The 15,550-nt window shown below is 34.7% G+C and overlaps 1 protein-coding gene, 1 long non-coding RNA gene and 1 pseudogene across 2 annotated transcripts; 2 read left to right on the top strand and 1 right to left on the bottom strand.

Annotated features, from left to right (window-relative positions):
- Window positions 1-1,253: 1,253 nt before the first annotated feature.
- LOC128681923 (uncharacterized) lies at window positions 1,254-5,609 on the top strand (annotated as a pseudogene).
- A 5,357-nt stretch (window positions 5,610-10,966) lies between these two features.
- LOC128682046 (uncharacterized) lies at window positions 10,967-13,765 on the top strand. Its single transcript, XR_010370307.1, has 2 exons — window positions 10,967-11,650; window positions 12,947-13,765. It is a non-coding gene; the product is annotated as an uncharacterized LOC128682046 (long non-coding RNA).
- LOC128682045 (uncharacterized) lies at window positions 11,542-12,953 on the bottom strand. Its single transcript, XM_053766517.1, has one exon. The coding sequence runs from the start codon at window positions 12,747-12,749 to the stop codon at window positions 11,961-11,963; it is 789 nt and encodes a 262-aa protein (XP_053622492.1). The 5' UTR covers window positions 12,750-12,953; the 3' UTR covers window positions 11,542-11,960.
- Window positions 13,766-15,550: the final 1,785 nt, after the last annotated feature.

The raw sequence follows: 15,550 nt of genomic DNA, 5'->3' as shown, positions 1-15,550 counted from the left end.
TATTCATAAATTGCAACAATTATATTGGTAAAAAAAAAAACAAACACTAGCTTTAGTGTTAGTCACTCTTCACTTGTTGATTTGCAAGTGAACTTGCTGACTGGATTCTGAGGCCAAATATGTAGTTAGTTAGTTAGTATATTATTGTATATTTAAATAAATATATTTATTTATTAATAATTAGATATTAGATTCTATTTTTTCATGATGTGACATTTTATTTAATGAAATCATGCATTTAAGGGTTAAATAATACTTATTTAATTAAAACGAAAATCAGTTACATACTCAGAACATTCATATTTCATCAAGCCATATTTTCCATAGTTTCTGGAGATTAATAAAAGTTATTTAGTGTCAGCGTGTTTTATTTATTTGTGTGTGTATGTGTGCTGACATGAAAGCTGACAAAAACTTCTTCAGCCATGTACAGTTCGTCACCCGCTTTTGAGGCCAAATGCTTTTTTATACAAAGACTTATTGATACGTATTGATAGATGCAATATTCAGGTTTGATGAGAAATACTACATTGAAAACAAGAAATAGCTGAACCAGTTTTGCTATTTGCAAATTTCTTTAATAGATACCAATCTTTGCTTGTAATTATCTAAACCAATGTAACTGCATGTCCCAAACCAGATAAGCTAATCAGTTCTTGATAATCAGTAATCAAAATGATGGCTATTATTTATTAAAATATTGGTTTATATATCAAACTACTTTAGCTGCAAGAACAAACTGTTCCATAGCTGGTAACCGAACATATGTACTTATATTTAACCCATTAATGACCTCTGTACTCGCGCGTGTACAATTCTTTATTTTTATTTTTTAAACTTATTGTCTGTAGTTTAATTATTTTAATTTCATAATTGGGTAATAGAGGGAGTTAGCTACTGAGAATAAAAATGTGCGGGTGGCGCGAAATTAAATGTCATTTGTGTGATAGTGAAAAAAGGATTGTCGATTATTTTTCTACGGTAAGATATTTAATTAATTTTATTTTATAAGAAATGGTAATTATTCATCCGTTTATTGCTCAATGTCATTATTAGTATGTGTTTTATACTTATTTAACGTTTTTCTTATATAATATTGGAGTAAATATACGAAAGGTGCCGTTTTTTTGTGCTGTACACAAGCAAGTACAATGGGCAGATATGTGCAGTAATTGTATGTTTTGTTTCCAGATTTTCTGTTCTGTACTATGATGTCTAATCCACGCGTATTTACTAGTCAAAATAATTATGCCAAACTCGAAGTAGCTATTATTGCTGATGAAAATGATGACACAGAGTATGACGTCTTATTATTACCACCGGATCTAGCCGTTGTAAGTGACGAAGAAGGAAATGATGACGACTTGACTAGTACAACTTTTCCTAAAGATGTTCCAGGGAGAGTTGAGGTAATTTCACGCAGGCATAATCATGATATTTCGGATTGGGATGAAAGTGATGAAGAACCCTTATCGAATCAGGCTGGTCCATCAAAACGGCCTCGAAACCTGAATTCAAATAATCCTAGTTGGAGAAAGACTCAACCGGTATATACGATGTCAATGGAAGTTGCGACAACATTCAGAACAGGGAAAAAAACATTGTAGAAAAATTGAAAGACCATAGCCCTACAATATTATTTGAAATATTTTTTGATGATTATGTCATGAAAATGATCGTAGAAAACAGCAATATTTATGCAGGACAGAATAATAGGCATAATTTTCACATGGATGATCTCGATTTGAAGAAATTTTTGGGTATATTGATTCTAACTGGTTATTACGAATTGCCTTCAGAACGATCATATTGGAGTTTGGATGAGGATCTAGGAATTCCGCTGGTTGCTAATTGTATGTCACGCAATCGATTTTTGGAAATCAAAAGAAATCTACATTTTGTGGATAATTCCGCAACTGGCAGTTCGAATGATAGATCAAAGTACGATCACTATGCGAACTTATCCAAAAGAACTCATGTCAGTGGGGCATTTTTCATGAATCATTATCGATAGATGAATCGATGATAAAGTATTTTGGCCGTGCTACTAGCTCTGACGGTTATTGTTACACCTTTGATATATATTGTGGAAAATCAAATGACATATCTAATGAAAGTAGCCATAAAAGGGAAGAAATGATGCTTGGCGTCTGCATGTATTGTTGAGCAAAAAGGACGAGAACGTGATACGAGTATATATGGACCAATTAACATTTAGACGAACGCTAGCACGCGCGTATCTCCGCGCTACAAAATTTACAAGTCGCCCTTCGTCATCTACAGTTAATGGACTCGACCGAAATAATAACGGTCATAACCCAAATCGCATAGAAAAACCTTTGCGGTGTGTTATTTGTCATAACCGCGTTCGTTGGTGCTGTGAACTATGCCAGAAGACGCTCTGCGTCGAACGCCTCTGCTTTGGGCAATTTCACACTTGACCTGCCCACTGTACCTGCCAGAGTACACCTTTTTAATTTCTAACCTATATTTTTTAATGTGATTTTTTGCTATATTCTATTAATTTGTTAGCCAATAAGTCAATAAGCATATATATTTTTTTTTAATCTTGTATAAAAGAGTTACAAGATAAAATATGTTCTTTACAATCCGAGTTACAGTCAATATCTAGCAGATATGAGCTTTCAAAGAATACCATCAAGGAATGTAATCAGGCTGTACACAAGTTAATAGAAGAAAAATAATTGTGTAAATGTAGTTGGGCCACTGAAAAGCAGGCTGTGGAAGCGTCCTTAACTGACAATACTGCTAGTGCAGCAGCCTCAATCATGACAGAGTCTGAGTTGCTTCCAGAGACTTCGCCCCCTATACGAGATATATATGTATATACACATGTATACTTAGGTATACTACACATGTTTTTAAACTGTTAGCTGATGTTGGATTTATTTTTGGCTGAGAGTAAAAATTATAAAATAATGTTACTGCATTTACTATTTTAACTTAGTTTGTCCTATATTGTAAAGTGTAATAGCAAAGTAGGAAAAACATTGGTTGTGTTTATCTAGTACTACATGTTTTGTTTGGAATTCAATGTTAAGTCTATAAATAAGTTTCAAATTTAAAATGTTATAGTAGAATTACTCTGTATGTGAAATATTAGTTTACAGTTTTTGGTTTGTAACTAGATTCAGTCTGGGGTCAGACTGAACAGCAGAATGGCCGAGCAGTAGGATTTTTTTTTGTTAATTAATTTCTGAACGCTAAGAAAGGCTAATTCGGAAGTTGATGGTTTCCGAATGAGCGGATGTAGCTAGCTCGCTCTAAAAAAAAAGACAGATAATAAGACTGTAAGACATTGTGGAGTCGCGTAAGATTTTATTTGTAATTAAATAATAAAAGAGTGCAATGTTAACCCAAAATATTATTTTATTTAGACTCTCCCACATACATATATATATATATATAAAATTTAACAAAAATTTCGCCATATCAAGTTGCAGGCTATTCAATAAGGCCTACATGAGGGTAGCTAAAGCCCCGTATTCATAAAAAAACATTTGTTTAGCAACAAAGTTGAATCAACGTGTTGCGGAGTTGCTGTCAACATGTTGCTGGCAACACTGCGTGTTGCAGAGTTGACAGCATCATGTTGACAAGCTCTCGCCCGACAAGCGTAAACATCAGTTTAGCGACAATTGTTGACGTGTGTGGACGAGTTTGCAACAGTTTATAAACATGGCAGTAGTGTGGAGCAATGATAAAATAATGCAATTAATAGAATTATTTCAATCAAAACCATTATTATGGGATTGTTCTATAAAAGAATACAAAGAAACAAAAAGAACGATGCATTCGAAGAAATTTCTCAAGTCCTAAATATACCCAAAAAAGACGTAGAAACTAAAATACATGTACTGCGTACTCAATTTACTAGAGAGAAAAAAAAGATGTCGGCAAAAAAAACTACAGGCAGCGGCGTAATAGAAAAATGTAAATGGATTTATTACGAGCCATTGGAATTTTTGTTATGTGGTGCAACTACTTCTGGTGAAACGGATACTATGAATAAAACAGTAAGTTGTTTTTGTATATAATTGTTTTATACTATTGTCTGTAAAATTATTACAATTACGCTACATTATTTTGCCATGGAACTCTTCCCTCTGGAGTTATAAAGTAATCGGCAAACTGTTCTCTAATACAAAGAGCTGATTGTGATGCAGGCCTGCCCCGTCTTTGCAAATCAATCATAGGAAACGAACTTAGTTCCCTTCGCCAAGAACCTTCTAATAGGTTACCTTCAGAGTCTTCAAAATCAAAAGTTTGTGGAGGTGTATATATGGATCTGGAAACTGAGTTACGTCTTAAGAAGTTATGTAAATATACACAAGCAATTACCACGAGTTCACAATTGGCTGGTTTTAACGGAATAGGTTTAGTGAATACACGGAACACCACACATAAAATGCCAAAAACATTTTCTATAATCCTCCTAGCTCTTGATAGTCTGTAATTGAATATACGCTTTTTGTTCCCACGTTCATGAATGCCAGGATATGGTTTCATGATGTTCTCCGTTAGCGCGAAAGCACTGTCACCTACAATTACATACGGCATTTCTGTTCCGCCTTGTGTTATTGGTTCAGGCCGTGGCAGTTTAAGTGAGTTTTCTAACAATGCATTATAAAACGGTGTTTCCTGAAATATTCCACTGTCGGACGACCGACCCTTAGCTCCATAATTTGCGTAAATAAAGTTGTAATTGCCATCTGCAATTGCCATAAGTACCATGCTGAACTGATTTTTATAATTGTAGTATTCACTTCCAGAATTATTTGGCGCCACAATCATAACGTGTTTCCCATCAATGGCCCCAATGCAATGTGGAAAATTCCATCGTATTTCGAATTCACGACTTATTTGTTTCCATTCTTGTTCCGAACTTGGAACCTAAAAAATAAATAAATATATAATAAGATAATAATTTACAGGTAGATGAAAACAATGCACTTGAAAGTGGTATGGAGTCAGAGCCATCTCAATCACCAAGGCCGAATGCTACAACATCTACATCTTCGAGGAAAAGAAATAAGACAGATGAATCAAATGAAATATTAGAGGTTTTGAAAAGTGCTAAAAAAAAGATGGATGAAAAGGAGAAGAAGGATCCATTTGATATATATGGTGAATATATTGCTGCTGAATTAAGAAGTGTTAAAGATGACCAAGCCGTGACACAGGCAAAGTACCATATTAATAATATACTGTATGAATTAAAAATGGGACGATATAATACATATGGATATCAAACGGCATCTTCTCATCCATCATCAACACCAAATAATGTTCAGGAAACTGAAATAAGGGAAATTGAGAGACACGAAACAAATAGACTAGATGCATTACAAGACGAAACAGAAGATTCGGCTATACTAAACTTAGTTAACTATCTCAGTGATGAATCAACGCAATAGCATACACTGTTTTTTTTGTGTTTTTTAATTAATAAAATACTTGATTACACAAATAGTGTTCTTGTACCTTGACATATCCTGCTAGTGAGTTAATTAGTTCTTGACATACATCTGGTATAATTTTGCTAATCAATTGTTTTGATACTCTGAATGTATAAAAGATAATGTATGTACTCTGAATGTATAAAAATAATGTATGAAAGAGAACTGTATGAATCTCCGGTTGCAAGATACCGTAATGTAATAGCCAGCCTCGTTTGAGGTGAAACTGGCTGACGAATATTTGTTTCCCTTTTGGCTATTGATGGACCAATCATTTCTAGAAGATGTTCGAAATCACTTTTCGACATTCTCGTAAAGTTACAAAATGATCCATCTGTCATTCTGAGGTCACTCATCAAATTTTCCCTTTGCAAATGATAATTTCGAATCCACCATCTTTTTCTCTTTTTTTTATTAGAGATTCTATACATCTGATACAGAGAACACAACAACACTACCTCCTCGGGCAACATTTTAACGCAGACTGGCGTGTGGACAACCTGTATTGATTTAAACATAGTTGCTAGCAACATTCTCGCCGCTCACCAACAATGTTTAGCAACTGTTGCTAAAGAAATGTTTACCATGAATACGGGGCATAATATAGAAAAAGGTGTTTCGAGGTTTAAGGTTACAGGAATATTCCCAATGAATCCTTCGGTTTTCTGTGAAGACGATAAGTCGATTTTATGGGTAATGATGATCAGTCTTCTTTTAAAACAACACAGCAACCAGCCACTGAGATACTTCCAGACGAAGCTTTAGTAAGCGAAAATCCGATTCCATCTACATCTTACGGAACACCACAGAAACAACTTATTCAGCAGTCACCCTCGGTTATTCCTGTATTGATTTCACCACCATCATTTGCAGTGCCATATCAACCAACCATTCAAGAGGCAGTTACCACCAGATCAAATATTGCTCCGTCCTCATCTGATCATAATAATATACAACAAGCTGAAACCAATATTGATAATGCTCAAGTAGAAATTACAGAATTTGCTAGTGTTGTGTCTATTGTAAGCCCAATGGCACAAATACATACATCTAATAGAAGTACATTATTAAAGAACAAACAGCATTCTGAAATTTTAATAAGCACACTAATGAAAGACGTCTTTGCAGAGAAAAAGAAGAAACGTATTGAAAAAGAGAGTAAAACAAAAATGACCAAGAAAAACCTAGGAAACTGCAATAAAGAAAATTGTGCCAAAGGAAAATATAATAATAAGAAATGTTCCAAAGATAAGAAGGTTAAACATAGACTGAGCAAAACTAAGAGCCAAAGAGTTAAAAAAGCAAAAATAAATTTATTTAAAAGTGACGATGAAGAATCCTTAGAAGATTTAAATGAGAAATTTATTTGTGATGATGAGTCAGAATATTCAGAAGGGGAGACTGTGTGCAATTTGTCTGGACTCGGGCAAAAGCGGAGAGATGTATCGATGCAGAAGTTGTGGAAACTGGGCACACAAAGAATGTTCTGGCAGTGACAATGCATCTTCATATATTTGCACTTTTTGTTTGGATCCCTAATTTTTAAAACGTTTAGTTTTTTGAAAAAAATATTTTTTATCGTTAGTTACTAAGATTTTTATACTAACATGTTACATTTTGTTGATTTAGCTATGGTAAGAATTGTTTATGGGAAAGATTTATAATGATGGCTCCCATTTCCCATATAAGCTCTCATTTCCCGAATTGTCGGGTAATGAGAGCGAATTTGTTTTTCTATGTTTTGTTTTGTTATTTCCAAATGCGTACTTTTAGTTGATTCAAACTGTGATTATCTGATACTCAAATAGATAAGGTTTATGTTCCTAATTAAAGTTTATTACAATTTCAACATATGTCGTTTTTATTAACAATTTTCCTTAGTAGGCTCCAATCCCCCCCCACTCCCCTATGTTTCCAAAAATTCAACTTTATGATATGACAATTGACAGTCTCTCGCTTTAGTCGTATTTATTCCACATGGCTGAGGGTCGTTTCCACATTCCAAAAAATTCTTTGATTGTCCCAAACCAGTATTGTATTCTCACTTCGACCCAAATTATTATTACATTCAAAGTATAGTCAAAAGTACATACAGAATGAAACCTGAACTTGGAGCAGCCTGAAAGTAAAGTTATATGGAAAAGACGTGCAGAAAGTTTTCAAAATAATTGTATAGGTATAATCAATTTTAATTATTGGGCGATCTCGAACATGTCAAATATTTATCACCTTTTTTACTGACTATACAAAAAATTACATTTTGCTCATACAAAAAAAAAAATGGGCCGTAGAAGGAATATTAATTGGGACAGAGGGAGAATAAAATATTTTTTTTTTTAATTTGGGTCGAAGTAATGATTACTTTGTTTGGTACAAACTGAGAAGTTTTGGTAAAACATACTTTATTTAGTAAAGTATGCTTTAACTCTTTTATGAATAAGATCGATATTATCTATGTGTTTAATGAATAAAGAATAATACATTACACATTTTTATTTTTTTTAATTCGGCGATTTTTTTTTGGGTATGCATACTACGAACTTGATGTATCACCTTTCTTCGAAACATCTAAATGAATATCAGATTGTATTGAAACGAAACTCTATTGCCGAAGATCAGTCATCAGATGCTAGTTCAAGTTCCACTGCTAAACCTGTCAGTATCCCCGATAAGCTAAACAAAAAAGCAAAAAACAATAAATTCACACATTGTTCCTTTAAATGAATATTTAAAGGAATATTTAGTGAATTTTGTAGCCATTTATTCGAAATCATTTTCTTTAATGGACAATAAAGTTTTAAAAAATATTATTAGTTTAATCTCGATTGATCAGTAGAACTAGCATCGGTACATTATATAGTCGTTCGATTCGAGAATTGCTGATAAAAAAAGCAATTGAAATAAGGCAAGGAATATCTTGTAAACTGCAGGACAAACGATTTCAATTAAAATAGATGGTGGCTCACGCCCCGATCGTTTATGGGTGTTAAATGTGCAATATGTTGAAAAGGTTTGGTACGAGAACGTCAGAAATTCAAAATGCCAGATTTGTAAATCGCCAGGTCTTTGTAATTTATCACAAATTGCCAGATTATTAAAAAGACAGATTTATCAAAATGACAGGATTGCGAAATGACAGAACGGTTACCATTTAAGACTCATAGAACTCCACATGCGAAGTACTTCTGAAAATTTGTAAAAAATGTTACTATACGTATTGAGGAAGTATAATATATCAGTAAATCAAATAATAACAGTTACGACTGATAATGGAGTAAATTATTTAAAAGTTTCGCAATTGATAAATGAAACTATCGAAGAAGCATGTTGTGACGAAGAAGAAGACAGTAGTGAGAATGAAGAAAAGGAAATCGTACCACAAGATTTCGAAAATTTAATGAAAGGCATCGACGAAAGATATTAAAAATGAAAGATAATTACATACAGCAGATACATACTGGTAAACATAATCCAACAAAACTACTAATTTAATATCTATGAAATTTACGGAAACAGTTACCCAAACATAAGTCCGGTCTTTTGGGGACTGGGGACAATAAAACAAGGTAGCTTTTCTTGCGTTCTGATGATCTAAGCAATATCGGCATCTTTTCGTTTAGTTCTGCCTTTGATATTTTTGGGTAACGATTCAGCCACATGAATATCATCACCATTGGCGGTTTTTACAGTCGAGGGAGGCGAGGAGCGTTAGTCTGTCTGTTAGTCTCTTTAATTTTTAACAAATTTCTAACAATTTCTAAACGGTAGTCATAAAAATTATGGATTTTATTGTCGGAAGGACGTGGCACGTGAACATTATATAACATAAAAGCATTCAATAACATGACTTGCATTACATGTACCAGTATATTTTATACCATCTAGTGGATTTATTATAACAAGGATAGTACGCGAGTGACTGATCTTTTCTATCCACACCTTTCATATTTTCATTGTACTTTACTATGACTTCTGGTTTTTGTGAAATTTTACAATATTTGTTGGTATGATTCACCAAATGTGAATTATGTTCTGTAGAAATCATAATCAAATTCCTTTTATATTTAAAATTAGAAACACAGACTCCGCGAAAATTATATCTAGACAACAAATCGCCCCTCTTAAGTTTCATTTTTGTAATGCAAGGATTGCGCGATCTGTTAGCTCTGAGGGTGCCGGTGACGTAAGTATTTTTAGCTAACAGATCTTCTGCAAGAGTAACACTATTATAAAAAGTATCCATGTACAAAGAATGCCCTACATTCAAATAATCCTCCATTAACATTATTACAACTTTATCTGCATGACCTTTTCCCCGAAGTTCAAAGTCATGAGTTCCGCAATACACGTGAATTTTCTGCGTGCTGTGCTGTTTCTGCCATTGGTATCCGTAAGCACATATAATTTAACGCCATATTTATGTCTCTTCCTTTGTATATACTGTTTGATTTTTAAACGTCCGCGCCACAAAACAACAGTTTCATCTATAGTTAAATTTTTCGGTGGAACTACAAGAAGCTTCATCAAGCTGTTAAAAAAAGAAATAATAGGCTTTGTAAATCTACTGGGATCGCTATCCAGATTAGGATCCGTGAAACTTAAATTACGTAAAATTAACAAAAATCTATCGCTAATCCCTTATTCAAAGCACCGTTTGCAAAGTATGTGAGCTATACTTTGCAAACGGTGCTTTGAATAAGGGATTAGTATTCCAGTAATAATGAATTCTACTGATTCTTATGTGGCCCATGTGAAATAAAAGTCCTAAAAAGGTATTCATCTCGTCAATATTAGTTTCGTGCCACCTAAATATTCTACTTTGGAACTAATCAGTTTCCAACAAATCTTGAACCGCGTGAGTATTAATACTATTTACAAGAGTGGACATAAATGTGACGTTAAGTAACAATTTAAAATAATCAATATAGCGTTGATGTGAGGCCAGGTGTTGAATGGTAAACGCGGCAACTGGCCTTCAGCTTGCCAATCTTGCACTGCCACCTCTGCATCCTCCTCAGGCTCCTCAGAGTGGATGTCCCCACCGACTTCCTCCCCCTCACTGGATGAAGAACTTGCACCCTTCATCCCTGTGATAAATAAAAGGAATAATTGTAATTAAATAAAGCAACAAAAATATGAAAGACAGAAAAACTACAGGAACATGAACAGATTTATATAAATGTAATTTGTGAGTCTATTTTAGACGAACTCTTGCGGCTAGATGAGGAGGAAGAAAGCTTAGAAGCGTTTCTTTATATACATAGTTCAAATAAAGGAGAAGGCAAGAGATGTCTCGTACAAGGCAAAATACATAAATAATCAAATCTCCGTCAATAATCACGTATATAAAGATTACTAGCAGCGCCCTGGGGCTTCCCATGGGAATTTCGGAATAAAACGTACCAAATGTCATAACAATCGGTCCAGTATATTTTGCGTGAAAGAGTAAAAACATACACACATACATCCTTACAAATTTTCGAATAGTTGGAATAAAATATCCATAGCGTATTAAAAACACAAACAACGCCATCTAGTGTTTGTATTGCAAAGTTTTAAAACGTGCATTTAGCAAGTTTTTCGCAAATTCCAAACAAGCTCACTTTCGCATTTATAATTTTATTATTTTCGCATTTATATTATATTATTTTCGATATTAGTTGTGATTGGGATTAGTAGAACAAAGCACACTTAAGGTCATAGCTCATTAGAGCCACCCGGCACCCGACCCTCACCGCCTCAACTAGTGCGGTTGATATTGTTTGTATGGATTTCTATGGATGTACGCTCATTACATCAACTCCGGATCGCCTCGCTCGCAAGTTGCCCACGCGCGGGCGGCGAGTGGACCACTTGGTGACAACTCGCAACTCGCATGCTTGCCGCACGTTGATCGCGCGTTGCCGACGAGTGGACCGCGCGCTGCCTGCCAGTGATTCACTTGAGGGCGATGCGTTGGCGATGCGCCGCTCCCCACCCTCCCTTCATTCCCAGCCTTTCTTTCGAACGAAGCGGACGTATCGTTTTTACTTTTAAAATGAATAAAGAAAAACTTATCGAAGAAGTTCGTAAATATACTTTATTATATGATCTAAGTGACTCGAAGTACAGTGACAATGTAAAAAAGGAAGAAGCATGGACAGAAATAAGCAACACCTTAGCGGTAACAGGTAACGGGTATTATTTATGTATTAAAAATATTAAATAAAAGATAGTACAACAGATTGGTGCTTAATTCGGTTGTCCCTTGTTTTGCATAATGTTCATTTAGTCTAATTTTAATTTGGTAACATTGCAAGCTAGTAATGGACAAAAATGATATGTAACCTACAATGTAAATCAAACAAGAGACCATATTGTTTCAAACGTTGTTATGTGAAACAAGGTACTACCACATAATTCGTTATTAACTAGAGATCCACATATATGACATTTGATGATTAGTGATTCATAAAAAAATTGATAATACGAGTAAGCAAATTAAGTATTCCATGGAAGCTGTCCAACCGATGATTTGAAATAAGCAGCAAACGAATCACGTATGTTAAAAGCAGTAGTGATTCCACCAATGTGACGTAGATCATTGAACGCCTCCTGATGCAGGTTATGATGCGCTGGCCTGGGTCTGGAACAGTACTCTTCGTTACTTTCGATATTATAAGTTCGCATTACATTATGCAATATACATGTTGTCAAAACAACATTATCAACCATGTCTGGATTTAAACGAATATTTTTATTGTATATTTCAAACTTTTGGTATAATATTCCGAATGCATCTTCGACTACTTTGCGTGCGCGTGACAGGCGATTGTTAAATTCTTTTTGGTCCTGAGATAGTTGTTGAGAACGAGAATATGGCCTCATTATGTTCTTTTGTAACGGAAATGCCTCATCGCCCACGAAAACATGTGGAAGTGCTACGTTTGTCCCGGGCAATGCTTTGTCACTTGGAATATTGAACCTATTATTTTGAATTCGTTTTCCAATTTTTGAAGATGCAAAAATACCACCGTCGCTGTTTTTGCCATAAGCACCGATGTCAACAACTGTAAATCTGTATTTATCATCGACTATGGCCAAGAGAACTATCGAAAAATGTTTTTTATAGTTGTAGTAGAGCGATCCGCTGTTGGGTGGAGCTATTATATTTATATGCTTGCCATCTATGGCACCAATGCAGTTTGGGAAATTCCACCTGTCACTAAACCCTTCCGTAATTTTTTCCCAATCTTCAGCTGTAGGCGTTGGCATATAAACACTCATCATTTTGTCAATAACAGCTTTGCACACTTCCTTAATTATTGACCTAATAGTTGTTTCGCCTAATCTAAAGCTTGTAGATAAATTTCTGACTGAAGTGCCACTCGTCAAATATCTGAAACAAAGAAGTTTTTAATTTTGTATTACACAAAATAGGCTGTAAAAAAGTGAATTGTATTTAATTGACTATTTATTTTTTTCAGTACCAATGTGCAAGAAAACGTGGTCCAATTTAAGGGAAGCTCATCGTAGGGCTATTAAGAAAAAAAATACCAAAAGCGGTCAAGCAGCAGTCTCAGTTAAAAAATGGCAATTCGAGGATGAAATGAATTTTTTGACACCCTTTTATAAAGAAAGAGCAACTGTATCTTCACTACTCAGAGATAGTGATGATACAGAAAGTACCGTCAATGAAGATTCGCAGTTGTCTGCTCCCGATTGCCAATCGGATATTTCAATAATAGAAGATCGTCCAACATTATCTGAGTCCTCTACAAAGAAATCCAAGTTTTCAAATATAAAAAAAGCCCAGAGTACTTGACGAAGACAGATCTTCTGCATCGTCATTGTTAATGAAATATATATTAAAAGAAAAAGATGAAAAAAATGAAGATGATATTGACAAATTTTTTTATGGTATAGCTGCAACGGTGAAGAAATTTAATGAATACAACAAAGCAATTATGAAATCTCAAATTTTTAATATTGTTTCGCAAATGGAACTCCGAGAAATCAATGAAAAAAGAAATAATTACTACGACAGTAATAATTATTCAACGCCAGGACCTTCGGGAAATTATTTAACAGCAGGCCCTTCTGGATACAGTACTACAACGAATTATGATACAGAAAGGAATGCCACAGAGGTGAACACACCAGTCTTGACTAATACTGAAAAAAATTTACCTGTTTTTTAAATACTGAAAAAGATTTACCTGATTTTTAAAAATGTGATTAGTAAGTACTTAATTAGTGACAAAATTATGTCAATATTACGAAAATAAAGGTTGATTTAAGATACTCTTACATTGTTTTACTTATACACACATACATACTTACATATATACCGGTCAAAAACTAAATTGTTATTAAAATGACACATGGATCATACCAAGAGGTAAAAAAAACTAAAGTAATAACTTTATTTACTTACTTTAAAGTCACAGCCAATTTCTCTTCGGGTGTGATCGCTTCTCTGAATCTTGTGTTTTGCTTAGATATGGAGTCTTCAATATGAGACAGTATGTTATAAAACACACTTTGCGGCATATGATAGTAGGAAAAAAATTTTTTCTCGTCGGCTAGCAAATGCCTACGAGCTGTCCAATATTCGCCCTCTTTTTTTCTTTGTTTAAACATTTCGTGCACCCAATAAGCTTTCCTTTTTCTCTTGGGTCTTTCATTTTCTTCTGCATCAAGCGCTACAGCTATGAGTGCCAATTCACGGTTTGTAAAATTTAACATTATGAAGCGCACGTGTAGACGTAGTGCCAATTGTTAACAGACTACACGAAAATTCCTGGACTAACCGGTCTCCAGTGGTAGACCACGCGGCGTCCACCAGCGGCCAGCGCGGGGTCCACTGGGTGACGATGCGAGGTCCACTGGTTGACCGCGCGACGTTTATTGGTGATAACACGGTGTCCATCCGTGGACCACCTGTCGACAACGAGTTGACGCCGTGCGACGAGGCGGTGCGGAGTGGGTGCCGGGTGGCTCTAATGAGCTATGACCTTTAAGATTCCTTTTTCAAAATAAACTTCCAAATGATATGTAACTTCATATTTGAGAATAAAAATATTTTCTCTGTGTAGTGATAGATTTATGGATATTTATAAACACAGAAATATTAAAATATCTGGGTAAAAATATATCGAAAAAATAATAGTACAGAAATAGAAAAATAAAATAAAACTGGCTTACCCTTCAGAATCAGCGAACAACATATCCATTAGGCATAAACTGCGTCGGCGGCCATAATGCACTAGCCACAATATCACTGCACGGTTACTCCACTAGAACGGTCGGCAAGGATATGAACCCTTTCGAAAATTTACATTTTATAAAAGAAGACATATGAAGAGGTGGGGATGACCACGTGCACCTCCAGGCATTCGTCAGATTTATGGCCCGGTAATAAAACATTAGGACAGTGTGCAACTCTTTGGAAAATTAAACTTTATCAGTTGATTTATTTATTACTACAACAATACCTCGTATTAACAAGGTATTGTAGTGTTGAAAATGTGATGCGGGGCAATATATACAGCCATACACAATGCACCAAAGCAGCGGTGATTGTTTTGTCGGTTTCTACAATGTGTAGATAGCAAAGGCGGTAGAAAATCATCATCAACAAAAAAGCGGCAAATTAGCTTATCTTAATTATATTCTCTTATTCACATTGTGAGTTAACCGTATGCACGTTATTCTTTGTTTTTGTATTCGAAAGTCTTATCAACGTACCTATTGGACTTTTAAACCACAAAAATTAATGACGTTACAAATTGTTCGCAAAGATACCTACCAAATATTTTCTTGTAATAAATGAACAGAAATAAAGTAATGGTATTTCAATTTTTAGGGTTCGTAACTTAAATAGATATAAAAAAATCGATTACGAAAACGTATCGATTCTGGTTCTATGCATGTCATGCTACAACACTACACTACAACAATGTGACGTTTCACGTTTGTCATTCCTTCCGGCGGCGCGCGCACAACGCACATGGTTGGTGGTTTTATTTTTGTAAAAGGTATGTATTTCTTATTTGTTTTCCAAAATTCAAATTTATATTCATGGTTTC

This window comes from Plodia interpunctella, chromosome 29 (genome assembly GCF_027563975.2).
Source record: "Plodia interpunctella isolate USDA-ARS_2022_Savannah chromosome 29, ilPloInte3.2, whole genome shotgun sequence".
Lineage (NCBI taxonomy): Eukaryota > Metazoa > Arthropoda > Insecta > Lepidoptera > Pyralidae > Plodia > Plodia interpunctella.
Note: the sequence above shows the minus strand (reverse complement) of the source record. Positions and strands in the feature narration are given on the sequence as shown.

Coding starts and splice junctions, on each gene's coding strand:
- LOC128682045 (XM_053766517.1), bottom strand. CDS start 12,749: ATGATGAGTGTTTATATGCCAACGCCTACAGCTGAAGATTGGGAAAAA.